Below are 27138 nucleotides of genomic sequence, written 5' to 3' on the forward strand. Positions count from 1 at the left end.
GCAAAATGGTTTTATTTACTTGGTTTTATAGAAAAAAGTAAACATTGCTTTCATATCTTTGGAGCATCTTTAACATTCAGTACAAAAATATGAAAAATAATATAAAACAATCATTTAGTGCATTCACACTGAGTCCGTGCAGCAGAGAAACGCAGGTGTTTGAGATGAAGATGAACTGCTGTGCTTCTCTGTGGCGCTGGAATCTCATGCATCTAAAATATGATTATCAGGAGCTGATTGGCTGATTATTAAACACAGGGTCACTGTGTTTAACTTCAGGATCTGCTCACAGTCTGAACACCAAACCAACACACTCACAAAAATACTGAAAATAATAAAAAACGCTACACACAAATATCTACAAACATCAGACTCATATAAACTGCACACATTATAATTACTGTACACTAGTGCTGTCCAACCATTAATAGCATCCAAAATAAGTTTTTGCTTATATAATATATATGTACGGTGTACTATTATTATGTATAAATACACAAAGTATATATTTTGAAAATATTTACATGGATTTACATGTATATATTTATATTAAATATAAATATATTTAAAATAAACATTTTTCTTAAATATTTACATGCGTGTGTGTGTTTATATATACACTGTGCACACTCATGTATAATGTAAACAAAGCGTTTATTTTGGATGTGATGAATGGTCTGACAGCAGTACTTCAGTCTGATGATGTCTGATCTTCTGAGGGACGTTCAGCTCATCCAGGGGTTTTCAAACTTTAATTCACGAAATAATGACAGAACAACAACACAGAAATACATACGAACTGATCTGAAAATGATCTTCTTATATTGAGTGGAAAACACAAATCAGATCTTATTTTTATCGTTATATCACCCTGTGCTTCGTGTCTTTATAACGTCACACTGAAGGAAGGATTTTTTCCAAATTCCTTTTTTCACATTTTAATTTTTCTGGACTCCTTTTTAATAGTAGAATTAATTAAAATCATGAAACATATGCAATTTCACATCAATTTATTCAAAGTTGAACAAAAATGACGTGTTTAGGACCCTATGAAATGCTTAATTTTTTCTCACCATGTTATATTGTTACCAAATTATTTGAATGCATAAAAACAACTTTATTCTTAAAATAGCCTTATGAAATGTTGTTTTTGAAATGGTGTTGTGTATTTAACTTTTTCTGGTTATCAAATGAAGGAATAAAACATTAATTTCAGTGATCTTTTAAGTATTTAAAATTTGGGTAAACGTACCTATTAAGCACACTTCCATTTTTGAGATCAGATTATAAAAAGAAAAAATAATGTATTATCTTACTCGAGGTCTTAACCAGCGGTGTTTGTTACTATATTCCTCCTGTAATCTGAGGTCCATCAGATCATCGCACGCTGAGATACGGGTCTCCATGTGTTCTGTCTGAAAACATTCACCAAACGAGGAGCTCCTTAAATGTGCGTTTTTTAGTTTAAGCCCTTATTTTGGGTAAGTTTCACTACTTATTGTAAAACTAAGAGATTAATGTTCAGACTTTTGCATATTATAAACCTGGAACTTGGATGTGAGAAATAATGACATTAGCTCCAAAAGATAGTTTCAGCAACACAGCGCAGATGCTACAGAACACAGTTAGCGGACTAGCTGTATAAGATCGTGTGCTACGCTAACATATTACTTCACAGGCATTACTGGCTTGTACTTTTACATCCATAATATTATAAGTTGACCGTTTATTGCTGGTCTGTGGTTTTACAGCGTTTTACAATTTTTAAAGATTTCATATTATTTTATAAGAAAAGGTATAATTTCATAAATATTGTTAATAATAGTTGTTCATATTAAAATATGTATGACCTTAATACATGACCTAGACTACTTATTTAGCAAAATCCTGTCATTTTAATAAACATTACATGAAATTTATTAAAAAATAGTTGCTGCTCCATTAAGCTCAGTGCTCTCTTTAAGCTCTTCCACACGGAGCGTCTGTAAATACTTCATAAACACACTTTAAATATCAACTGATGGTTGTCACTTTAAGTCAGTTGATTTCCTCTGGATTCTGTGGCTCAGATCTGCAGACCGGCTCTGATCTTTGGCTTCTCCAGACTGTAAATCTGAGGAAAATCATGTGTATTCCAGCCTTAAGAGACTAAAGATAAATAAGAGGTTCATAACGAGGCTAGTTTCTGTGTTCATCCTCATGAATTACATGTTTTATTGGTTTGTTTTATCTGATTTATGAATGTGTTATTTAGCTGGACTAGTTTAGATGTTGCTTAGATGACATTTCACTATGAATATATAACTGATCGACTTGAATGCCTTGTTGCTTGATTTTAGTGTTCTGTTTTTGTGATTGACTTTATACCTTCAAATAAAACATTTTCCTTAAACAAAGTTTTAATAAAGCATGATGTGAGTTTAATGGGAACAGGGGTGGAAAGAACACAGAAATGAACCCAGAGTTTTTGAATTTAATGATGTATATCTTAATTGAAATGCTTTTGTCATTTAAAATTAAATAAAATATTTTTGTGTGAGAGATTAATATTTTATTTTAACAACTGTTTGTACTGAAACCAGTATCTTGTGCACTAGAAAGGTCTCGGTGTAGATTTCGGTGAGTTTAAGGTACGTTTACCCTATAAAAATATCAAAGTGCATTTAATGGATAAAAGCAAAAAAAGTGCTCGGCACAACAGCGGCCTGTTTTCCTGTTCATTATAGGTCAGCTATATTATCAGCTCAGCTTTTTAGTCCGTGAAAGTCCGAGAATTTGACCTTCGGCTTCGAGCGGAACCCTGCCTGTTCCGTGTTATACGGTCAACTCTGTTTTTATGACTGGACTCCGTCTGTGTTTTCCACATCGCAGAAATCATAGGGCTCTATTAAGGGCGTCATCATATTTCTGCTTCCTTGGCTTTTAAATAGTTTGAAAACCCCCGATAAAGCGAAAGAACAGACGGCATCCCAGAATTCCCAGAATTTACGTAAAGCCTTTCCGTTGTTCCTGGAGGTCGCTCAGCGTGTTCGTGTCAGACGATCTTGCTGTCCTGGATGGAGCCGACTCTCTCCGTGAGATCTCTGAACGAGGGCCGATCGCCCGGCTCCGCCGCCCAGCACTCCCTCATCAGCAGCTGAACCTGTGGGACACACACAGACGGTCAGTCTCTCCGCTCGCTGTGATGCGCTCGCGGCCGCGCGGTCTTTACCTCGGCTGGACAGCCGTCAGGAGCCGGCAGACGGTAGCTCCGCTTCAGCAGATCGATCAGGTGATAAACGATCATCTGACCCTGCTTGTCCTCGCCCATCTGCTCCATAAACACCTGACACACAAACACCTGCGATCACGAACCACACCAGAACCTCACCGTACGACAATATTACAGTACGAACTACATGACACGTTATTTATTACAATATTAAAAGAAAAAAAAGACATTAAGAATTTGAAAAAAAATTACATTTTGTACATTTTAAAAGTTAAATTATTCTATCTAATGCACTTTGAGAGTTAAAAATTAAGAGCTGCATCCCGTGATCTTAACTAAGAGAACTTAAGTCAGAGAAAAGTCTTCTAGCTGAACTCTAAAGAGGAATACTGTCTCAGTCTAAATTACATTCACACTGCTGTTTCAGGAAGACAAGCTAATTAGAATATAATAACAATGACAGAAGTAGCCATATGTTGTAAAACAATTGCTCTGTAAAATAAATAAATGAATATTTCATAGGTGTATTTCTGCTTTACACTACAGTAGAGAAATCACAATGATTTCTACACTTGAGAGAGATATTTTGAGTCTGGACTGCATTTAAACCGCTCGCTGTCAGTAATTCATATTCTGCACTTTAAGCTTTTATTTTGAAGGAAAACTCGAAGCTTACAAAAATCTAGTGAAACGCTGAAATAAAGCAGAAAACAGCGGATCGCCAGCTGATCGTCTGAAGCTGAAGGCATTATATTGTGCTTTCAGATTCTGGGCCAAAACACAACTTTAAACACCTTCTATATGAGAAGAAGAAGTTTCAATATATTTGAAAAACTGCACGTTTGGCTCGGAAGACCTATCGCTTCGTATCGTCACGTGACCACGATCATATCGATCGCAATATCACGATATTGATAATATCATCACATCCCTGTGAATTACTGTTACGGTTTATTCCTTCATGTCTTGACTGTCATGGTGTGTGATTATTATTATTACTGCAGCCAGCAGACGTGTATGAGTCTGGGGTCTTGTATAGTGCAGATCCTCTGATTTACTCGGTCCATGAACTATGGTTGGTTTCTGGTAACTTTATGATGTTATGATGTCGGTCACTTACAGCTGGAGGACTGCAGCTTTTGTCACTGTATGTAAAGAGTTCGTAGAGAACGACTCCGAAGCTCCAGACGTCCGACGCCACGCTGAACTTACTCTCGGTCAGAGACTCCGGCGCGTACCTTCATCAACACACATCATCATCATCATCATCATCAACACAAAAACACATCTGATCATGAGTTCATCCTGTAACAACCATCGTGACAATCTGGAAGGAGAATTAAAGTCTATTTTTACACCAGTTTGAAGATTTAGTTTGCACTGCTTTAGTTTTGTAATTCTCATTATTGTCAGTAGTGATGAGAACTGGGGAGGAATCTGTTTTAATAGTCACATGTAAAAAGTAGGGCTGGGACAATATTCTGAGCTTAGTTTATAACAGCAGGTGGCGCTGTAGGCTAGTTTTTAACTGCACTCTCAAACGCTCTGGAGTCATGCAAGCGGTTAGATGTACCTGCACTTCAGCTTTTATGACACCAGATTCATGTAAACAGCCCACTGTGAACATCCTTGTAATTCGCGTCAGCCTTTTCAAACTCGGTGAATGATTATTTTGTGTTCAGGTGGTGGAAGCAAGCGGAGTGCGGCTGTTTCTGGAGCACGCAGCGCCACCTGCTGTTCAGAACTGAGCTCAGAATCCACTCCAGAGAGAACCGCCATGCGTTCCGGAAATCTCAGAACTGAAGTATAGTTACTGTTCGCGATGCATGGATTTATTGTGCCAGCCCTAGTAAAAACGCTTCATTTTCATTAGGCAGAAAATCATTGCAGTTCTGGATCATTCCTCACGCAGCTTCAGCCGAGCGTTTGTGAATCTCCTCACCAGAATATGGGGCTCTCGCCCGGCTCGCGGACGGTGTAATACTCCTTATCCTGAGGAAGAACTTTAGTCAGGCCGAAGTCTCCGATCTTCACGCGAAACTCGCTCTCCACCAGAATGTTCCTGGTGGCCAGATCTCGATGGACGTAGCGCCTGGACGCCAGGTAGTCCATCCCCTGAACAAACACAGAGAGGCAAACACGTGACGCCCAGCTCTTCTTCTCCTCAATCAATCTTCATGTGTGCGAGACAGGCGTTCCAGCACCTTACAGATCTGAGACGTGTACAGCAGCAGCTTCGTGTGGTCGAAACGCTCCTTGTTTTTAGAAAGATAATCTCTCAAACTACCAAACGGCAAAAACTCCATGACCAGCCGCAAGTTCCTACGACCTGAAGACAGACGGAGAGAGTGAATCAGGACCAGCATGCTCTGCTGCAGACAGCAGGACCCTATGATCTCACACGATCCAGTCATAAAAATGGAATTTACTGTATAACGCGGAATATCAGGGAACTTGCCCAATTTGGAATTAATAAATAAAAAGTCGGCAAAATTAAACCAAAATGCAATATAGAAAGTGTATGTGAATATTAAGCTGCAAAAATACCATCTGAATATGATTCCTGCATGTCTCTGTGTGAATGAATGTTTCGTTCACTACACACACGACGCTCGCGGTGTTTTCTGCCTCAATATATGATCAAATCATTTCAATCTCTAGAACTGCTCTGAGAGTCACTTTATGAGCATTTTACCATTTCTTTTGACAAAAACTATCATATCATATACACACAGGAACTTAAAGGCATTCACAGCAACCTGTCAAAATAAAAAGTTAGGTTTAACTTGACAGAAATATATTGCTTATTGTTATGACACTACTACTAAATATTATTAAAACGTTATTTTAAACATTGCAACATTATTGGAAATCCATTGAAAATGGAATCCTGAAAATTAATGGAAAACACATTCACAGAATTTGGTAAAAATAAAACTGAATTTGAAAAAAGTATTAAAATGTATTTCATAGAGCCTTAAAAATGTAATTTACTTTTAACAAAATGCTGTTAAATTGTGTAGTTTCATGATTTCAATTAATTAGACATGCTTTTTGATACATTTTTTCAATTTAACCATTAAAACAGATTCTAGAAAAAAAGAAAAATTAAAACGGAAAACAAACAATTTGGAAATTAGGAAAAAACAGAAGGGGTTTGCCGGGCCCTGAGACAGATGCTCACCGGCGCTGTAACACACTCCCTTGTATTTGACGATGTTCTCGTGCTGCAGCGAGCGCAGGATCTCGATTTCTCGCTCGAAGTCTCGCAGGTGTTCGGCCGTGCTGTGCTGCAGCTTCTTGACCGCGACCACTTCACCCGTGTTGTCCTGCAGCGGATCGTAGCGGCACTTCTCCACGCTGCCGAAGTTCCCCTGCAGACACACACACACACACACACGGGAGTGACGTCTGACACGCTAGCGCTGATGATGATGATGATGATGATGATGATGGCTCACCTTCCCCAGCAGCTGGAGGAAGATCAGGTGTCTGGCCTCAAACTGAGTGGGTTCCTGGTTCTCAAACGCTCCGGCGAGGCCGAGGGCCCGATGCCTGCTGGGAACCGTGTCGCTCTCCACCAGCAGCTCGTAGTCTGAGAAACAGAGACGCTGGGTTATTATTCTCAATATAATATCAAGCTGTTCGGTACGACATCCACAGTTCAATATGTGCTTGTGAACTGCGTTTTTTTGGTTTTGGGTTTAAATAATATCTGTGTGTTTTATTTCTCTCAGAATTGACTCTGTGTGTGTGTGCGTGCGTGCGTGCGTGCGTGTGTGAGTTCACATGCTGAGATGAGGAAACACCTCCACGCTTATATTCGAAAAGGCCACACACACTCCGAGCGTCTTCTCTTGTAATGACATGCCTTTCTAAACTTGTCCAACAAAAGAGATCATTACACAAGAGCCACTAGTTGTAGCCAGCCTTGTGTTGGTTCACATTAATTGCATTGATAGTATGGATCTTTGTTATAACTTATCGCAGCTGCATCACCTTAACTGTTCCTCCCATCTGGATATATCTACATATAAATGGTGTAAAACCCTCGGAATTACTCGTCGTCCACGTTACATCCATCGGTCTGCAAAACGTCGGTGGATTTATGATTGCAACGCTCTTTCTTCAATACCTGTGATCTGGTCGCACAGATCTAGGCGTTACCATAGTAATGATGTGACTCTCCATCATGTCCGTACTCTCATACCCTTAACCGGAGATATTATGCATGTGCCACGCAGACACAACTGTGCCCTTTTGAACACTCGTTCCATGAATGGCAAGGGTACACTGCTGAGTGACATCATGATTGAGAGAAATCTGGATTTACTATTTTTAACTGAAACCTGATGTCGGATGATTTCATTGAACTTAATCTATTAACTCCTCCTGGTTATAGTTATCTGACAAAACCTCGTCTCACTGGCAGAGGTGGTGGTTTGGCTGTGGTATTTAAGAACAATTATAAAATGACCAAATATGATGTTCCTAATGTTTCAAGTTTTGAATGTCTATCCTTTAAACTTGCTGGTCCTGCTCCACTTCTGATTCTGTTGATTTATAGACCCCCTAAACATAACTCGAGTTTCCTCTCTGAGCTGACTGAACTTCTAACCCAAGCATGACAGAATCATAATGCTAGGTGACTTTAATATACATGTTGATTCTGATTGTAATACTACTAAAGATTATTTTGATGTATCACAACATATTGATTTTCCCACGGATTCACATTCTCATACTCTTGATTTGCTTTGCACTGTTGGTATTGACAATGTTGGTGCTCAGGGTCATGAAATGGCCATCTCTGATCATAAACTTATTGTCTTTGGTTTTCCTTGTGAAACCAAAAACTAAAACCACTATTTCTTACCGTAACCTGAAATCTGTAACCACTGACAACTTTTCTGTTGCTATTGCTGCCTCCCCTCTCTCATCCGCACTCAACCTCCTGAGCCCTGATGAGATACTTTCAACTTATAATGAAACTATTTGTAATGTTTTGGATGATCTTGCTCCACTAAAAACTAGAACTGTCCCTTTTGCTCACTCCTCTCCCTGGTTCACCCCTGAACTTAGAGCAATGAAAGCTGAATGTAGGCGTTATGAACGACTTCATAAAAAATCCTCCCTTGTAGTGCATGCTATTGCTTTTTCAGATTCAGTAATGAAGTATAAAGAAGCACTTAACACTGCACGCTCTACCTATCTCTACGGTCATTAATAAAGCTAAGTGTAAACCTAAAGCCCTTTTCTCTGAGATCAACAAACTTGTTAAACCATCATCTGCAGCTATTAATGGCTCTGTTGATCTTTGTGAAAGCTTTCAGTCTTTTTTCTTATGTAAAATTGATAACATTTACCAAGATTTTTCCCCATCTGTCTCTCCCCACCTTTCTCCATGTCTGATAGGTCAGCCGCTCAACACTTTCTTACCCACAAATATATCTGCGGTTGAACAACTGATTATCAAATCTAACTCCTCCTCCTGCACACTTGATCCTATTCCAACATACTTACTCAAAACCCTTTTGCCTTTACTCATCCAGCCTATTACTCATATAATAACTAGATCTCTTGCCACTGGTTATGCCCTTTTGTTGCTAAAATACTTGAGAAGGTAGTTGCAGCACAACTGCAGTCTCATTTAGAGAAACATAATCTTTATGAGCAGTTTCAGTCTGGCTTCCGTCCCTCTCACAGTACAGAAACAGCACTTTTAAAAGTGGTTAATGATCTCCTTAAGGTTTCTGATTCAGGTGCCCACAGTATCCTGGTTCTCCTTGATCTGAGTGCAGCTTTTGATACTGTTTGTCACTCTATACTTCTTTCTCGACTATCTGCTATAGGTATCAATGGTGCTGTTCTTCAGTGGCTAACATCATATCTATCGGATAGACAGCAATTTGTAAGGATAGATAAGAATCGATCTTGGACTGCCACTATTTCCCGTGGTGTACCCCAAGGTTCCGTACTTGGTCCACTTTTATTTCTCATTTACGTGCTGCCACTGGGTCAGATCATCTGACGTCATGGTCTCAATTTTCATAGTTACGCTGATGATATTCAAATCTATTTTACAGTTCAACCAAGCTCAGTTTGCCCACCCCCTTCTATTGTTTTGTGTCTTCAAGAACTTAAAACCTGGATGTCAGATAACTTTTACAACTAAATGCTGACAAAACTGAAATCCTGCTAGTTGGCTCTAAATCTCAGAGCTCCTCCCAGCATGACATCTTCATAGATATTGATGGTGTCCAGATTAGGCCCTCAACAACTGTGCGAAATTTGGGTGTTGTTTGACTCTGCGCTATGCTTTGATTCACACATTGGTCAGATTGTTAAATCATGCTTTTACCAACTGCGAAATATTGTCCGTATACGTCCCTCACTTAATTTTGCAGATGCTGAAACTGTTATTCATGCTTTTATAACCTCTAGATTGGACTACTGTAACTCCTTATATAGCGGCTTACCTGCCAAAGTTATTAATCGTCTCCAAATGGTACAAAACTCTGCTGCTCGAGTCCTTACATTTAATAAAAAATCTGCGCATATCACTCCCATCCTCCACCAACTTCACTGGCTTCCTGTGCACAAACGTATTCAGTTCAAACTCTTAGTTTTAGTTTATAAGGCCCATAATGGCCTCGCACCTCAATACCTAGTCGAGTTAGTGCAACCATATGTTCCTGCACGGACTCTCAGATCTAGCAATGATAACTTGCTTGCTGTGCCCAAGTGTAAACTCTCTACGGTGGGTGGCAGAGCTTTCTGTATTATGGGCCCTAAGCTATGGAATAAGCTAATGCTCGTGCTGCCTCCTCTCTTCAGACCTTTAAGTCTCAACTTAAAACTCATCTATTCACTTTGTTCTCTAAATAACTCTTCTGCCTCTCTGTTTTTCTTTTCATCAAATGATTGCGAGACCTCTTGTAGTTAATTAATTGTAGTTCCTTGTTGTCAACACTTGTTTGTATGATTGTTTCTTCTGATTGTTTGGTGTATTATGTTTGCCAATTGCTTGTATTACTTTGTAAAGTGACCTTGGGTTCTTGAAAGGCGCTATAAAAATAAAACATATTATTATTATAACTTGTTTTTACTTCACAACATCAGTCGAGTGTTTGAAATAGCTTCCTTTTGTGATCTGATGTGGCTTCTCATCACAGAAAGAGACAGAAAATATATTCTATACTGTAATAAAGGCTCTGTCGATTAGAAATGCTAACTGTGCGCGGTGCGTGTGGTGAGCGTTACCTGGCGTGAAGAGGCTGTTGAGGTCTCGGATGACGGCTCTGAACGAGGGTCGCTGCAGCGGCTCGTACTCCATGCAGCTGTTGATCACGCTGGCCAGTTCAGTCCACTTCGGAGCTGGAAGCTGGTGCTTGTCTTCGTAGAACAGCAGCTTCTGCGCAACACACAAGAACATCGGTCAGAGTCAGCGACTCGCAGCGCAGACAGAAGCGCGGAAGGACCGCTGCACCTTAGACACGTCGTAGGCGGCGAGCGGATGTTCTCCGCTGCAGTAGATCTCCCACAGCGTGGTGCCGAAGCTCCACTTATCTGCTGCCAAACTCAGGTTCTTGCTGTCCTTCACGCACTCGGGAGGAACCCACGGGATCCGGTCCACCAGAACTACAGACAGAAGAGCACAGACACGCGTCAGGAGAAACACCACGGCTCTTCTGCGCTCAATAAGCCAGCTCTGCGCTGCTGTCTGGATTCACTCCTGTCCTCTCCAGACTGGACTCGTTTTCTAAACCACAGGAATACGTCTTCGCTCACGTTCTCTGTGCTGGACGGTGATGCTGATCCCCGGGTCACTGAGCTTGATGAAGGGAAGCGTTCCTGTCTTTCGGTCTTCTTCTCGGGTCACCAGAACGTTCCTGGCGCAGACGTTTCCGTGGATCAGGTTCTTCTCCTCCTGCGGATCAGAAACAGCCGGTGATTATCACGTCTCTCGTCAGTCTGGTGCCATGCAGTGTTGGGGAAACTTTGAGCAGCAAAGACATCGGTCAATAAAATGGGATTAAATACATAAATAATATTTGTCTCATTTAACATATTTAATTATTGCAGGTTTGTATAATATTCTGAGTTTGCATTTGGGTGTTTTTATTGCTTGTGAGGAACACTGTAAGTGTTTAGTGCAGGTGAGATGAGTAAATAATGCTGATATTTAGTCTAGAACTACAGTAAGATCATGTTCTTACTCCTGATTTCTCTCAACATGGCAACACCAGAGCTGTCCGATACATGAGAAACACAGGAACTGGAGTCACTTATTTGAAAAAGTAACTCGGATATTTCCTTCTAAATTAAAAAAGTAATGCGTTACTTTACTAGTTTAAAAAAGTAATCTGATTACATAACTCGTGCTACTTGTAATGCGTTGCCCCCGACACTGCTGCTGTGACTGTCGCTCACCAGGTGATGTAGCGCCCATGCTAGCTGCTTAGCCACCTCCAGCTTCCAGGTGATGTTGATGGTGTTGCGGTTTCGCTTCAGGTACGTGTCCAGAGAGCCGAAGCGCACATACTCCTGCACCATGATGTCTGAAAGACACGCAGACGCTTACACACCTGACAGAAACACACGTGTGTGTGTGTGGGTTGGTATTTGTGGTTTAAAACCATTACGCCTATGGAGAGTCCCCGTAAACCACTAAAACAAACATGAGTGTGTGTGTGTGTGTGTGTGTGTGTGAGTGAGTGAGTGAGTGAGTGAGTGAGTGAGTGAGTGTGTGTGTGAGTGAGTGAGTGAGTGAGTGAGTGAGTGAGTGAGTGAGTGAGTGTGTGTGTGTGTGTGTGTGTGTGTGTGTGTGTGTGTGTGTGAGTGTGTGAGAGAGAGTGTGTGTGTGTGTGTGTGTGAGTGTGTGAGAGAGAGTGAGTGTGTGTGTGTGTGTGTGTGTGAGTGTGTGAGAGAGAGTGTGTGTGTGTGTGTGTGAGATTCTCACGTTCATCAGTGCACACACAGACGCCGTAGTTGAGCAGCAGGTGTTTGTGGGATAGCTGGCTCATCATGCTCGCCGACTCGAAGAAGGACTGTGAGAGAGAGAAACCCGTGACGTCCCGCACTGATCAAACTCACGAAGAGAAAGACAAAGACGCTTGTGTTTTTCCCACAGTACCTCAGTGTAGTTGCGGTGGGTTTTATCCAGGACTTTGAGCACCACGTCCATCTTGTGGATCTCTCCGTAATCGCCGCACTCTCTCCGGACGCCGCGGAAGACCTGCGTGAACGTTCCCTGACCCAAACTCTCCCTCTGAACGCCAAGAAAACATTACAGTAACCTCATCAGAAAGAGATGACCTGCACTTCCATATCCAGGTGTGATATGAACAGAAAAGCCTTGTTCAGACTGTCCAAATCTGATTTTTGTGCATTTCCAGTTGGAATCCAATCATATTTAGCAAGTGTGATTGAAAAAAAACAAGAAGACACATGAAATCCTTTTAAAGCCACATTCATATGTAGCTGTTGCTGTTGTTTTTGGCGTAGGTACTGTACTGTGCAGAAGTCTGAGAGCACCTGTATTATCAGAAGCTAATAATGGTTTTAAGTCAGTTATTTCTATCTTTTGCTGTAGTGTGTCAGGAGGAAATATCAGTGTTTGCCATTAATTGTAATAATCCAGTGAGATTTGTCTGATCTGATCATCATCAGTCTGTCTGGAGTGACATGAAGAACAAACTGAGACTAAATCCAGAAGAACTGTGTCTCAAGACGCTTCAAGAAACCTGCGAAGCTCCTGAGAAACTCTGCTCGAGTGCAGCGAGGACAAAACCTGCTTTAAACACAAAGCATGCTCACAACACATGTTCATTTCATTTAGTTAATGGAAGTTAACTGATAAAGAAAATCTATTTATGACATTATTTTTGACAGCATCCTCATTTTACAGCATTTTTACACAAGTGACTAAAACGTTTAACAGCACTGTAGCTCTGCAGGAGGTTTCTTGAAGCGTCTTGAGACACAGTTCTTCTGGATTTAGTCTCAGTTTGTTCTGGTTCTTCATGTCACTCCAGACACACTGATGATGATCAGATCAGACAAAAAACTGATACTAGAATACTAGTGCTCTCAGACTTCTGCACAGTACAGTATATAAACGCAACATCACTACTATAGAAATACTCTGTAAAATGAAACAATCTGAACAACGAATCGGATCTGAACAGCTGTGATACACAGTGCAGACGATTAATCATTCAGATAAGATTCCAATCGGATTCACAAATAATGATTTGGGCTGAGAGTGTGAACGTAGCTGGTGTGATCTGTGTTCTGCAGGGCGTCAGTGTGTGTGTGTGTGTGTGTGTGTGTTCAGACTCACCGTCTCCAGGTCTTCTTTATGGATCTTGTGGAAGATCATCTGGTTGACGTGTTTGAGTTCAGACGGTGAGAGACACGCGTCCGAGGTTAGGCTGGTCCTGCACACCAGCAGATTGGATTTATCTACAGACACAAACACACGTCACTCACACTCTTCCAACAGAGCGTCCGATCCGAAGCAGAGATCCGCGTCTGACCTTTGTTGCGCGGCGGACAGCGGCGGCTGAACTGGAACACGTGCGTGTCGGAGCGCAGCGCCTCCTTCTGGTAGTGCTGCAGTAGTTCACCCAGACTGCTGAAGCTGCATTTAGCTCCGTTCAGCACAAACTCTCCCGAGAGCGAGCGAACCACCAGACAGTGCTTGAACTCCAGCTGACCCTCGGACTACACACACACACAGATGATCAATAAAACACACACTGAGCTGAGAGTTAACCCTTGTGCATCAATAAGAAAAAGTTACACATAGGTCCATAATGGACAAAAATGTCCATGTCAAAAAACATCATAAAAATTTGAAGCTTGGCAGCACAGACTTAAGTTTGATCTCATTTTAAAGAAGACCCATGGCAGATTACTGTTGAAGTAAAAAAAGTTAAAGTGAAACCAAAAAAACGTTATAGAGGTTTAAGTTTATGTAAATGATTTATGAACAATTTTATATAAAATATATATTTTATGAAACATGTAGAAAATCAAAGCCATAAAGTTGTATTCCAAATTTGAGGTTGATATCTCCAAAAATGAGCTTTCAGTAAGATTTAGTTTGGGCGCAGTACCAAATTTTCCCCATTAGATGCCAGCAAAGCCCCGCTGGTGCACTCGAGGAGTTTTTCTCTCTCAAATTTTACAAGAACACACACGCAAACACACAATTTTTTATATGAGACATAGAAACCACACTCTGACATCCAGACCAACACACCCACACATTTACAGCTGCATTATTTGTCCAACTGGCTCTATAATATGCAGAAACAGAAAACAGGAATAAAGCGAGTATTTGCTTTACAGGCCAAACCTGAAAAAAATGGCACCATCTGATAAAAAAAAAAATAGTAAAAAAAAAAAATGTTGAAGCCTTGCCAACAGAATGAAAGCCTATTAATAAAAATTGCACCATTTTACAGTTAAACGGCACTGCAATTAAAAATAGCAGTTTTAATGGGTTTCAATGGGGACATTTTTGTCCAAAAGGTATTGAAAAGGTATTTTTTGGACAAAAATGTCCAAAAGGTAGCACAAAGGTGAATCACTGCTGGGGACTGATCGAGATAAAGACATCCTCTGACCTGTGATATAATCCACATAAACACACACTCACCTCAACCACGAAGGACAGGAAGTACCGGTCGTAATCTTTTGGGCTGCACCTCAGGATATAAACACCCCTGTGGTTTTCACATCGGCGCAAGCGGCTGATGGCGAACTCCGTCCTGACCCGAGAAAACAGTTCATTTCTGAAGACTGTGGGGGTGTGTGTGAGTGTGTGTGAGTGTGTGTGTGTGTGTGTGTGTGTGTGTTTTTGTGAAAAGTCAGGACATAGATGTGTATAATGACGAGGGTATGGCAGGTATTACAAGGTGAAGGTGGCATCTCAGGACATTGACCCATGTCCCCACTTTTCAAAACGCTTATAAATCACTCAGAATGAGGTTTTTTTGGGGAAAGTTGAAATGCACAGTCTCCTGTAAGGGGTAGGTTTAGGTGTAGGGTTGGTGTAGGACAATAGCACATACAGTAAGTACAGTATAAAAACCATTACGCCTATGGGATGTCCCCACTTTTCACAAAAACGAACATGTATGTGTGTGTCTGTGTGTGTGAGTGTGTGTGTGTGTGTGTGTGTGTGTGTGTGTGTGTGTCTGCGTGTGTGTGTGTGTGTGTGTCTGTGAGTCTGCGTGTGTGTGTGTCTGTGTGTGTGAGAGTGTGTGTGTGAGTGTGTGTGTGTGTGTGTGTGTCTGTGTGTCTGTGTGTGTCTGTGTGTCTGTGTGTGTGTGTGTCTGTGTGTGTGTGTGTGTGTCTGTGTGTGTGTGTGTGTCTGTCTGTGTGTGTGAGAGTGTGTGTGTGTGTGTGTGTGTCTGCGTGTGTCTGCGTGTGTGTGCGTGTGTGAGAGTGTACTCACGACACTGGCCCATGGCAGCTGATCTGAATGGCCTCCAGCAGTCTAGGGGGCGCCACCTCCTTACACAGGTAGTGATGAGCGTCTGTGGTCAGTCTGTAGTAGCCGTCGATCAGAGAGACGAAGGACAGCGCCTCGCTCAGAGAATGAAACTCCAGCTCCTGCGGGACACAGAGAGACGCTGCAGCAGTGGCGTAGCCAGAATTGTAATTTCGGGGGGGCCCATCTTAAAATGAGGGGGCTGCTCTATATTACATGTAGGCTATAATGTAAATATTAAATGTGTGCATTTTCAAGTGTTTGTGCGGCGTGTGGAAGCTGATAGCATGACAGTTAAAGCCTGGTTTATACTCGCGTCCGCACGAGCGCGGCTCAAGTTACTGCCTGAGGAATACTCGGACTGAGTTCATTTTAATATTATATTGTTTATTTTTTCATTATATTTATTGTGATTAACCTCCCGTTCTTGTTCACAGTATAATGACATTCAATCGTTGCACGCAATCACAGAGAATATAACTCGATTAAGATGATCAAACTTTATTTTTAATTATCGTCTATGGGCTGGAAATATTTCTTTATTTAAATCATAAAGTCAGCGCATGAAAAATTATATTTAATACAACAAGTTTGCCCTAAACCTTTAATTTAATCCTTCTATACAGCCTTCAGTCGTAAATAATGTTTTAAGCTTTGGCTAATTCTAATGCTTATTAATGTGATGTTGTTTGTATCGTTCTCTCGCTGTTCTGTGGTGAAGTAATGTGATCAGACTGTGAAGAAATACAGTGCGGCTCGCGCGCTTCTGTTTCAGTTACAAATACGCATCGGGATATCTTGACAACATATTCCTTGGTTTCATAACACTCAATTAGTTGTTGTAAACCGAGATTGGTTTCTTTAGAAGACGTATCTGTGCTGAATTCTACATAAATAATCCACAACAACGGCGTGCTATAGACACAGCTGCAGCGGACGCTCTTTTAGGGGCCGTTCACGTATCGCCTCTTTTGCGCGCTCAATCTGTTATTTCAAATGTACATTTTTTCCAGGCGTGTCTGCACCACATCGAGATAAAAACAATTCAACTTGGGTCATGTGACAAGAACCAACCAATCAGCTTCATCCTTTCCCGTAACAGCTTTGAAAGCTCAGGCGAGATGGAGGAACAGCTGATCGCAGCTGTACAGGGAGCCATTTTAAATCAATTTAGTAGCAGAGCGCAAGTGATTTTTAGTGCTGGAAATCCATTTATCCTTTGCTCAAACTTCCGCGTCTTCATGGAGAGCACGGGTCTAGGTTGCTTAGCGACGGCAGATGCCACGGGAGCGCAAGAATAGCACCCAAGCTACAGAGCGTTTTCCACACGTTTTTAGGCGCGACGTGAACGGCCCCGCGCTACTATTCGAATCTTCTGCATTTCGAACTTGGAAGTGTGATAAAGGCTTAAAAGGTTCTGATTCAGAAATCTGAGGGGGCCGGACATGTAAATGAGGGGGCCAAGGCCCCCCCTCGTGGCCATGCCACTGCGCTGCAGACACGGATCTGAGCCGAGGACGGACTGAACCTCACCAGCGTCTGACCGTCCCGTCTGTTGATGGAGACGATCCGGTTCTCCACTGACCCGTCTTTAGTGCCCTGCTTTACACTGATGTCGATGACGTCTGAGAAATCACAGTAAACCTGCGGATCCTGAGAAAGACAGAGAGGGTCAGAGCCGCTCTCCTCAGAATATACGGTGTGTGTCAACCGTGAAGTCTCCGCACCTCTCGGTCTCTGGCCTCTTTGGCTCGGCTCCAGCGGATCCCGCGGCTCCCGCTGATGATGATGCAGACGTCTCCTGCGGACGCGTCGCTGACGTGGAACTGCTCGGTGTAGAAGGCCGCCTGCAGCGTCTCCAGACTGACCACGTACTTCAGCTTCAGGTCTCGCGGCGTGGCTTTACACGCGCTGAACTGCTGGATGAACTTCCTGAAGCGGAAGCGGATCCTCTTCCGGGTCACAAAGTGCTGGTTCTGGATGTGCGCTTGCATGTTCTTCGGAAGGAACGACTTATAGCTGCAAATAAACACAGAGATCAGTTCAGACTCTACGGGCAGCGGCAGGTCAAAGGTCACGGGTGAACGCACCTGTTGTGGTTGTAGATGTCAACGGGTGACTTGGCTTTTTCTTTGGCCAGACGCATCATATCAAGAACAGCCAATCCCAAGCACTCTTCCTGAAACTCCAGGCTGATGGGAACGCTGACCGCGCCGCTCAGAAAATCTGACCTCCACTGAGACGGACAGACAGGTTTGCACAATAAACGTGTGTGTATTACTCCAGCAGCAGCTGTCGTGTAATCAGGACTGAGAAAAACAAGATTCATAGTCGAACCCTGACCCCAAATGACCCTGAACTAGTGGAGACGTTTAACATGGACCGCAATTCTGTGACCTCTATATGTGACCCTGGAGCACAAAACCAGCCATAAGGGTCAATTTTTTTGAAAAGCTGAATAATCTCTCCATTGATGTATGGTTTGTTAGGATCGGACAATATTAGAAAATCTGGAATCTGAGGGTGCAAAAAAATCTAAATATTGAGAAAATCACCTTTAAAGTTGTTCAAATGAAGTTCTTAGCAATGCATATTACTAATCAAACATGAAGTTTTGATATATTTACGGTAGGAAATGTACAAAATATCTTCATGGAACATGATCTTTACTTAATATCCTAATGATTTTTAGCATAAAAAAAATGTATAATTTTGACTCATACAATGTATTGTTGGCTATTGCTACAAATATAGCTGTGCTGCTTATGACTGCTTTTGTGCTGCAGGGACACATTTATAATTCATTATTCTGACAATATTTACAATACAGCAGTCATTGTTGTGTTGTCTAATGACTATCAGTGTGGAGAAAACTCCATGGGCTCTGAACATCAGTAGCGTGGATCTCCGTCCTCACCTGAGCAAACAGGTACGCCGCAGTGATGTCATCGAGCACAGGTGCCTCTGAACTCTTGGAGACGCCGTACCTGCGGGCCGAGTTCGAGCCGCTGCCGTACCAGCCTGGAAAATAAAACCTGCAGACGGACAGGATTAGATCCAGCTGCCAATCCCAGCATGCATCAGTGCTGCAGCTGACCTCATGATGCTCACCTGATCCGGAACAACAGCGTCTCATTGGCCGAGGCCTCGATCTTGAGGATGTAATTGGGCGGAAGCCACACGCGGTCTCGCTCTCTCATGAGTCCAAACAGACTGCAGTACGGGGGACTGACACCTGTCAATCATTCATAAACACATCAGGAGGCTGCGTGACCTCTGACCTGAGAACACATCCGCTCACTCTGTGTGTTTGTGTGTGTGTGTGTGTGTGTGTGTGTGTGTGTGTGTGTTTATGAGTGTGTGTGTGTGTGTGTTTTTGTGAAAAGTCAGGACATAGATGTGTATAATGACGAGGGTATGGCAGGTATTACAAGGTGAAGGTGGCATCTCAGGACATTGACCCATGTCCCCACTTTTCAAAACGCTTATAAATCACTCAGAATTAAGTTTTTTTCAAAAAAGTTGAAATGCACAGTCTCCTGTAAGGGGTAGGTTTAGGTGTAGGGTTGGTGTAGGACAATAGCACATACAGTAAGTACAGTATAACAACCATTACGCCTATGGAGAGTCCCCACTTTTCACAAAAACGAACATGTATGTGTGTGTCTGTGTGTGTGTCTGCGCGTGTGTGTGTGTGTGTGTGTGTGTGTGTGTGTGTGTGTGTGTGTGTGTTTGAGGAGGACAGATGGACGGCAGCTGCAGCATTAAAGAAGGAACTGAATTAAAAGAGGAAGTAAATGAGGGTGTGTCCTGCACACATTCACTCTCTCACACACACACATATACGCTCTTATGCCCTTAACACTCAGAGGGGTAAACAGGAAGTGGTAACAGTGGGAACAGGAAGTTTGCCCGTCTACAGCAACACTCGAGCCACAGTAAGACTGCTCTAAAGGTGGTAGCAGCTCACTGTGGTGACGTCGTTTATCACTGCCGCAGTTATTAAATGTCATTTCAGTGAATTCTGACATCGTTCTGACACTGCGTCGCTCGTTACACTGACGCTCGTGTGGCAGATCTGGAGCGGTCAGCCGAGCCCGTTTTTGCAGTGTTGAGCAATGTAGCCAATCACAGACATATCTGGTGATTTCTTGAACGCAGTGGCCAATCAGAGGCGTTTAAGTTGGTCATAATTCACTCGCCGCTGAAAACATCTGTGAGAGTTTCTGTGCAGTTCTGCACGCTCGTGAATCATCTTACAACAAAGTGCAGACGAAGGAATGAAGGGAATGCTGATTAATGACTGGCTTGAATATAGTCTCACAACTGATCGTTTTTCATGCATTTACACTTTACAAAGCAGCAAGAATACTTTTTGTGCACAAAGAAAACAAAAATAACACCTTTATTTAACAATTCTCCTCCTCCAAATCACGTCTTCTGCCATTATTAGGAGCAAAAAAAAGTTTCTTTGGACACTTAATCAGAACACACACACACACACATGTGGTTAAATCAGCAGCGAGAGTCAAAGCTGGTCCACAGTTTTGTAAACGATGGCAAGTTTAAGTTATTCTTGACTGTTCTGTATTGATTGCTTTAATGCGGTGCAGCAAGGCAGGACATTGGTTTAATACTTTTTTTGAGAATTTTTTTTTTGCATTTTTTTCTTGCCCCACGACTCAAGCGTTAAACGTTGCCCATGAACATCTCAACTGCTGTCAATGCCATGAAAGGCTCTTCTCAGGTCATTTATTTTTATTTTAACACAATCAAAACCATCCTGTGCACATTTCTTAAGGTAGTTTGCAGGTCATCGTTTCAGATTCTTCTATGGATTTTTCTATGAATAGTTGCTCGAATTGACTTGATGAAGGTGAGATCAGACCTTCTGCTTCACACTATAATCTCACCAGATTATTATAATACATTTGGAAAAAGACATGTTTGTAAACTTAAAGTTGATATATGTACTGCTGAGCTAAAGCGTCTTCAGATGTTTCTGCATCTAATGTGCACAGACTGATCGACTGAATAGATCTGACCACATTCACCAGCGTTCAGCTCATTTTTGGATTTCTTCATGCAGATTTCGCAACAGGTTCACAGGTCGCACATATTCACCACACTGACCAACAGACAGCTGCTTGTTTTGACTTCTGTTTCAGCTTTATTCATCTACTGACAGCAGACGGTGGAGCGTTCCTCTCTGCTAAATTTGCACCGTAACTATTTGGCATTTTTCAAATATCGGTTTTGGCCCATAAATTTTTCTGTTTGGCCGATGTGTTCGAGGCGGGACTTTTATTTTGACGCCGCCGACACAGCTCTCACATTCTTCCTCTTGTTTACTGTCGCTGTTAACAGCTCTGTCTAATACGGATAGAAATCTGTCTAATAATCAGAAAGAACTGTTCAACAAATGAATTAAAAGGTATACAAAAAATATTAAAACAATTGCTTTTATATTATATAATACTTCCTCGTTTCCTATCAGAATTCAGCAAATACGCATTTATATCATTTAAACAGAGCTTTGAATGTCTAATAAACATTTATTTTCACAAACCTTGCAGATGAATCCAGCTGTGAGATCTTGTGAAGTGTGCATTTGTTTACAGCCTGATCGCGTGTTCTCTGCGTGACGAACCGAACTGAATGAGTTCAGGTTCACTGGAGACGCACGATCGACAAATTAAACTCGTGATCTCAAATTATACTGTGCTTTATGCATTTGCACACTGCCATATTCACGCCATTTTCACTGTGTTCTGTATGTAAAATTAATGTTACCGCGGCTTCATTTTGATTCCCAAAGCACACAAACTTCCCAGAATACTGAGTGCCCTGATGGTTACAGTGTTTACTTCCTTTTTAATTCTATTTTTATTAAATATTTATTTATTTGTGAAAAATTAATTTGTCATCTTAAGTATGTTTATTTTACACATTTATTTTAAATCCATTTACAAATGATTTAAAGTTTCTTAAATATTCATTAAAATAAATTAAATTATATTGGCTTTATATCGGCCGCCCTGCTTTCCAAGATATCAGCATCGGCTGTCAAAAACCAATATCTGTCGACCACTAACCTTAACCCATGGTTACTAACAGCTAGTTAGCCTCACTCACTCGAGGGGACGCCTCGCTCTGATTTTAGTGCTGAAACACACACAGAACGGCGTCGGTGTCTGTCTGCTGCAAACACACCGCAGATGATGCGAGCCGCTCAGTGTTTCTGAGAACACCAGCAGTTACACAATTAACTAATGATGTTTTATGAAGAAATAAAATATGATTGCTTATATCTGCACACTCACATGTCTTTTTTTTTTTTTTGGATGAGTAAAGTCATAATAATCTGGAATGAAGTTCCCACAAACATACAAAGTACAGACATGTGAATTCTGTTCGTCAGTATTAAAGGGACAGTTCACCCAAAAATGAAAATTGTCATTAATTACTCACCCTCGTGTCGTTCCAAACCCGTGAGACCTCGGTTCATCTTCAGAACACTAATTAAGATGTTTCTGATGAAATCCGAGAGCTCTCTGACCCTTCATAGACAGCAATGCAGCTGAAATGTTCCCAGACCCAGAAACGCAGTAAGGACATCAGTAAAACGGTTCACGTGACATCAACAGCTCAACCGTAATTTTTACGAGCAAGAATCATTTTTATGTGAAAAAAAAAAAAAAAAAAAACTTTATTCAACAATTCTTCTTCGTGTCGCTCTAGGGCGCCATTATAGAGTATGAGGACGCATGCATGTATGTTCCCTCGCACGTAAACAAGGCTTGTACAAGGCTTCTACATCAGCAGCATCACACGCATGCAATGTTTAAAGGGGTCATATAATGCTACACGCACTTTTACAAGTTGTTTGAACATAAATGTGTGTTGGCAGTGTGTGTACACAACCACCCTATAATGATAAAAATCCACCCAGTGTTTTTTTTTTTTTTTAAATCTACTAAAATCTTTACCCCTTTCTCAAATCGAGCCGTCTGTCTGTGTGACGTCACACGGACAGGCCCCTCCCACGATAGTTGATTGACAGCAGGTTTCCGCACAGACTGCACTGGAGTCGTACCTCAGAGCCGCGCTGAGTGAGCTGTCATCAGCCGCTTCACCGCCGGAGCAGATGTAGACCAGAATGACTCCTGAGCGATCGAGGTGTTGTGTTGTTGGATGTAATAATGAACATAGCAGTCGTCCTTTACTCCCGTCATCTGAGCCGCTGAAGAGGATTAGGTTTGGTTCTGAAGGGAATGCGCCCTCCATCTACATTAATGCGTCTATGTTCGTGCGAATCATTCGTGATCCAGCTTCACCTCCAGAAGAAGTGAGTACAAGGGGTTTTAAATGAATCTTTGCAAATGGCCTTTCCTAATAATGTGCTAATTAGCAAGTTTCACGATGAATGCGGCTAAAGTAAACAGTCCCTCAGAGAGCGGCTCGGAAGAGAGGGGCGGAGTCAGCAGAGCTCATTAACATTTAAAGGAGAAGGACACAATACCGCTTGCTCTGACAAGAGCTGTTTTTGACAGAGTGAAAAGGTGTTTTTTACACTACCAATGAGAAATTTAACCAAACTATGGTTACAGACTTTTCATTAAGACCCTAAAGAATAATATCAACTTGTGGAAAATGGGCATTATATGACCCCTTTAAGGGCAGAGGTGCTCCTAATAATGGCAGAAGACGTGATTTGGAGGAGGAGAATTGTTAATTAAAGTTGTTATTTTTGTTTTCTTCGTGCACAAAAAGTATTCTTGCTGCTTTGTAAAATTACAGTTGAGCTGTTGATGTCACGTGAACCGTTTTACTGATGTCCTTACTGCATTTCTGGGTCTGGGAACATTTCAGCTGCATTGCTGTCTATGAAGGGTCAGAGAGCTCTCGGATTTCATCAGAAACATCTTAATTAGTGTTCTGAAGCTGAACCGAGGTCTCACGGGTGAGGTTTGAGGGCGAGTAATTCATGACATTTTCATTTTTGGCTGAACTGTCCCTGTAATTGCTAGGATGGGTCAGGACTCACCGCACTCCTTGGCGGCGCTGATGCAGAGCTCTTCGGTCACGTATTCTCCGGCCGGATAGGTCAGCGCGCTCGCCTCGTCTCGGTACAGACGCACCTGCAGGGCCTGCTTCTCCAAACGCCCGTCACACGGCTCCATGCTCACAAACGCCGTCAAAGCCATTTATACTTCCCCTGATGAGAAACACACACAGTCTGTACTTTAAAACAAGTTTTGATACACTCATTTTATTGAAAAAAAATAAATAAAAATGTTAAATTGAATCTCAACTCTGCAAACATATGCATAATTGTCACACTAATGTGTTTAACATCAGCTTAGACTCGCTTTGGATAAAAGCATCTGATAAATGTCATTAAAGAGTTGAGGGAAAGAGGATCAAATTCTGCTGACTTTACTTCTTCTGTGAACACATAAAGAGATGTCTTCGAAAATATTTGAGGAAAAAGTGAATGTCAACCAAGTGAAACATGCTTGAAGTTTGTGTTTTAAATGAATATAAATGCAGATCAGATTGAATGAAAACATGATCAGAGAGACTTTGAAGCACAGCAGTCGTGTGAACGACGGTCACAGACGCTTTAATGTGTTTCTGGAGCTCGACGCTGATCTCCATCTGTCTGTACTGTATGACAAAGAGCGACATAAACATCCTGCTCAACACTTCAAAGTCACACGGCTTCGGAGTGACGTGATAAATGACGACAGCATTGACATTTGACGTCTTTTCATTTTGTTTGACTTCAGGTGTATTGTTCAGCACTTTAGGTCAACCACGAGTTGTTAAAGGTGCTTTAGAAAAAAAAAAAAAGATTTGACATTTCTGGATGTTCCTCTACAGTAGAGGAAATTTACTTTTAAAAGTAATGCATTACTAATTGTGTCACTTTTTATGGAAAGTAATGCATTATGTTAATTGACTGGCAACACACCAAAAGTGAAATGAATAATGCTCTGTCTGCAGAAGCGCTGTCAGTCGACGCATGGAAAACAACGTAACATGCCCTACTTCATTTGAAGAAGTAACCCCGGTACTGCTGTTGTTAGTTTTAAAGTAATGTTACTTTAGTAGTTACTTGAAAAAAGTAATCTGGTTACGTACCTCGCGTTACTTGTAACGTGTTACACCCCCAACACTGAGTCTGACGGTGTTCAATGTTTAAATGAAGCAGTGGATCAGAAATCAGTCTGCTGCTCGTCCCACAGCGACACTTTCTATATTTGTGTCTTTTTTTTTAAATCTCATCCTACAGTCGTACACACACACACACACACACACACACACACGCTGTGCAGCTGAAAACCACATGCAAGAAAAAGGCGAAGTTCAGAAACTACACACTAAAATAAGCATGTTTGTGTAGTGTGACAATGGCTTCCACTCTTATATAGTTAATGTAAAACTTGTTATCATGTGATTTGTAGAGTAACGAAGCTTCTGAGAGTCAGTGGAGCTTTACGACGACTGTAACGAGCCTCTGGGGAATCAATGCAGCAAACAAACACGGCGCTGAGGCTCGGGCCGTCAGGTCGCTCCGTCCGGACATCAGTCTGCTTTAACATGAACGACCGTCTCGATTTGATCTGATGCAGGAACATTACAGAAACTTTCATCTGGTGGCGTCTGATTGTAGTTATTATAGTCCACAAACACACAGAACCCTCTGCCGTATGACTCTACCCACAATCCTCCAGCCAGACCCGTCTAAACTGAACAATCACAGTCCGGCTTGAAATAGCGGATGCCACAACAACAGAGTGTGTGGAGACTCACACGCAGCGTAACGAGACGCTGCTCAGACGTCAGGATCCGTGTGCGTTCACTGTGAACTTGTGGTCAAACCGATCAGAAAGAGGAAGTGAAAACAGAGCTAGTGCATAATATTAAAATGAGCTTGATTTAATCACATGTGTGTGTGTGTGTGTGTGTCACTGGTCTCTTGGGTTTTTCCTGAAAAGTTAATGACATGTTTCCATTAAAGCTGCAGTTAAACTGAAACTAGTTATTCCATCAGGAGACGGTCGTTTTAACAACGAGCCTTAAATACACTCGTCTTGCTGCAAACACAAGCTTTCACAGGTTACTCATCACGACGGGTTCTTCTGCGGTTCTGTCCTCCTTAACAAACGGAGCAGGTTTCTGATCGCTCTGATGTGTGAATGCCATGCAATCTGAATGAGTCACTTCTCAACCTCATCTGATTTGATATGATTCACTGATGCATGTAATTATGAAGCACAGAGAGAAACAGCAGAGCAGGTCTGGAATCAGTGATCTCGAAACACAGGGTTCTCCTCTGATTTCACAGCTGTTTGTCATCAGTCTCCACAGTAAAGGAGGATTTGTGCGTGTCTCAATCAAGTCCTGGAGCTTGTACAGTTTGTCCATAATGTACTTAAAGTGCTCGCGCACTAATTTTGTACTTAATACACTAAAAACGATTCTTTAGTACTTCTCAATGTACTCAACTGTGCTATTTTGGGAAACAGTGAATATAAACTAAATCGCGCCTCTTTGTATTTAAACAATGTATTTAGTCACCGCTTGTAGTACACTTGAGTGTGAGTGTATGAATGACATGGTTCAAGTGGTAACTAAATACATGTTTTAAACACACAGCTAGAAAGTGAGAAACGGTCCGATGAAGGCACGCGGACGGATGAAAACAAGCCCGCGCGAGTCCGGTCCGTTATCGGTCGCGCGCAGCTGCGTTATCTGCAGAAGAACACGGTTATTATCGCAGCTGCCCACGGAGATACACTCCCGAGCTCCTGCCTCGACAACCCGCTTCACTTCTACACACGACAACCAGATGATCTTCATTAACCTCTCTACGGTGAAGAATCAACCCGGACTCACCTCAGACCCGCTTCAGTCCATCGGAGTCCCGTTCACACTGAAGCCGAGCTCTGCCGCTGCGAGGTTCAGACGCTCCGGTCCTGTCGAAGTCAAACCACAGCCATGTGTGAAGCTGCAAACTTCCAGCGGTCAGAAACTTCACAACAAACACAGATCATACGAGAAACACACAGCAGACTGAGAAACGGGCCACATGTGTGATGACGAGGGGAAAACCACCCGATTCAGAGCGAAACAGAAACAGGATTTTCCTGTAAGTGGATCTTAAAGGACAAGCGCACAAAGCCCTCAGACGACAACACGAACCGAACAGCTGTACGTTACCGTTAGTTTGATCCCTGATTAACATCTCGGCGTGTTAGTGTTCGTTGGTTAAAAGTTACTCACTCCGCTGATTCTGTTGTCATGGAGACCCGAACCGAAGCCAGCTGTCACGCGGCGGAGCGGCGAAAGAACCGACACTCATCCGGACCCAGAAACACAGACCCAACCGCTATCGGCTGCCGCGGGAGCGCGC

General features: G+C 42.1%; 1 protein-coding gene across 4 annotated transcripts; it reads right to left on the bottom strand.

Annotated features, from left to right (window-relative positions):
- jak2a (Janus kinase 2a) lies at window positions 1-27138 on the bottom strand. Of its 4 annotated transcripts, none has more exons than XM_058757677.1 (25): window positions 26946-27068; window positions 26622-26701; window positions 23764-23934; window positions 18828-18951; window positions 18634-18751; window positions 17807-17952; window positions 17444-17735; window positions 17250-17369; window positions 15681-15838; window positions 14880-14991; window positions 13753-13939; window positions 13557-13678; window positions 12348-12482; window positions 12174-12261; window positions 11645-11772; window positions 11003-11141; window positions 10701-10852; window positions 10475-10625; window positions 6673-6806; window positions 6396-6585; window positions 5416-5540; window positions 5154-5326; window positions 4332-4449; window positions 3212-3325; window positions 1-3142 (listed from the first exon to the last, which is right to left on the bottom strand). In XM_058757677.1, exons 3-25 carry the CDS (start codon window positions 23921-23923, stop codon window positions 3035-3037), a joined length of 3294 nt encoding a protein of 1097 aa, XP_058613660.1. In that variant the 5' UTR covers window positions 23924-23934; window positions 26622-26701; window positions 26946-27068; the 3' UTR covers window positions 1-3034. The 4 variants fall into 4 exon arrangements, with proteins under 4 accessions (XP_058613660.1, XP_058613659.1, XP_058613661.1 ...); XM_058757676.1 differs by having other exon boundaries at window positions 27009-27065; XM_058757678.1 differs by lacking the exon at window positions 26622-26701 and having other exon boundaries at window positions 27009-27138.

Source organism: Onychostoma macrolepis, chromosome 21, assembly GCF_012432095.1.
Source record: "Onychostoma macrolepis isolate SWU-2019 chromosome 21, ASM1243209v1, whole genome shotgun sequence".
Taxonomy (NCBI): Eukaryota; Metazoa; Chordata; class Actinopteri; order Cypriniformes; family Cyprinidae; genus Onychostoma; species Onychostoma macrolepis.

What these genes read in the sequence shown, in the direction of transcription:
- jak2a (XM_058757678.1), bottom strand. Translation starts at nt 23,923, where the DNA reads ATGGCTTTGACGGCGTTTGTGAGCATGGAGCCGTGTGACGGGCGTTTG. An exon ending in GACGGGACGGTCAGACGCTG is followed by an intron (nt 15,839 to 17,249) that starts GTGAGGTTCAGT and finishes TGTGTCCCGCAG; the next exon opens with GAGCTGGAGTTTCATTCTCT. An exon ending in CCCACCGCAACTACACTGAG is followed by an intron (nt 12,262 to 12,347) that starts GTACTGTGGGAA and finishes TCTCTCTCACAG; the next exon opens with TCCTTCTTCGAGTCGGCGAG.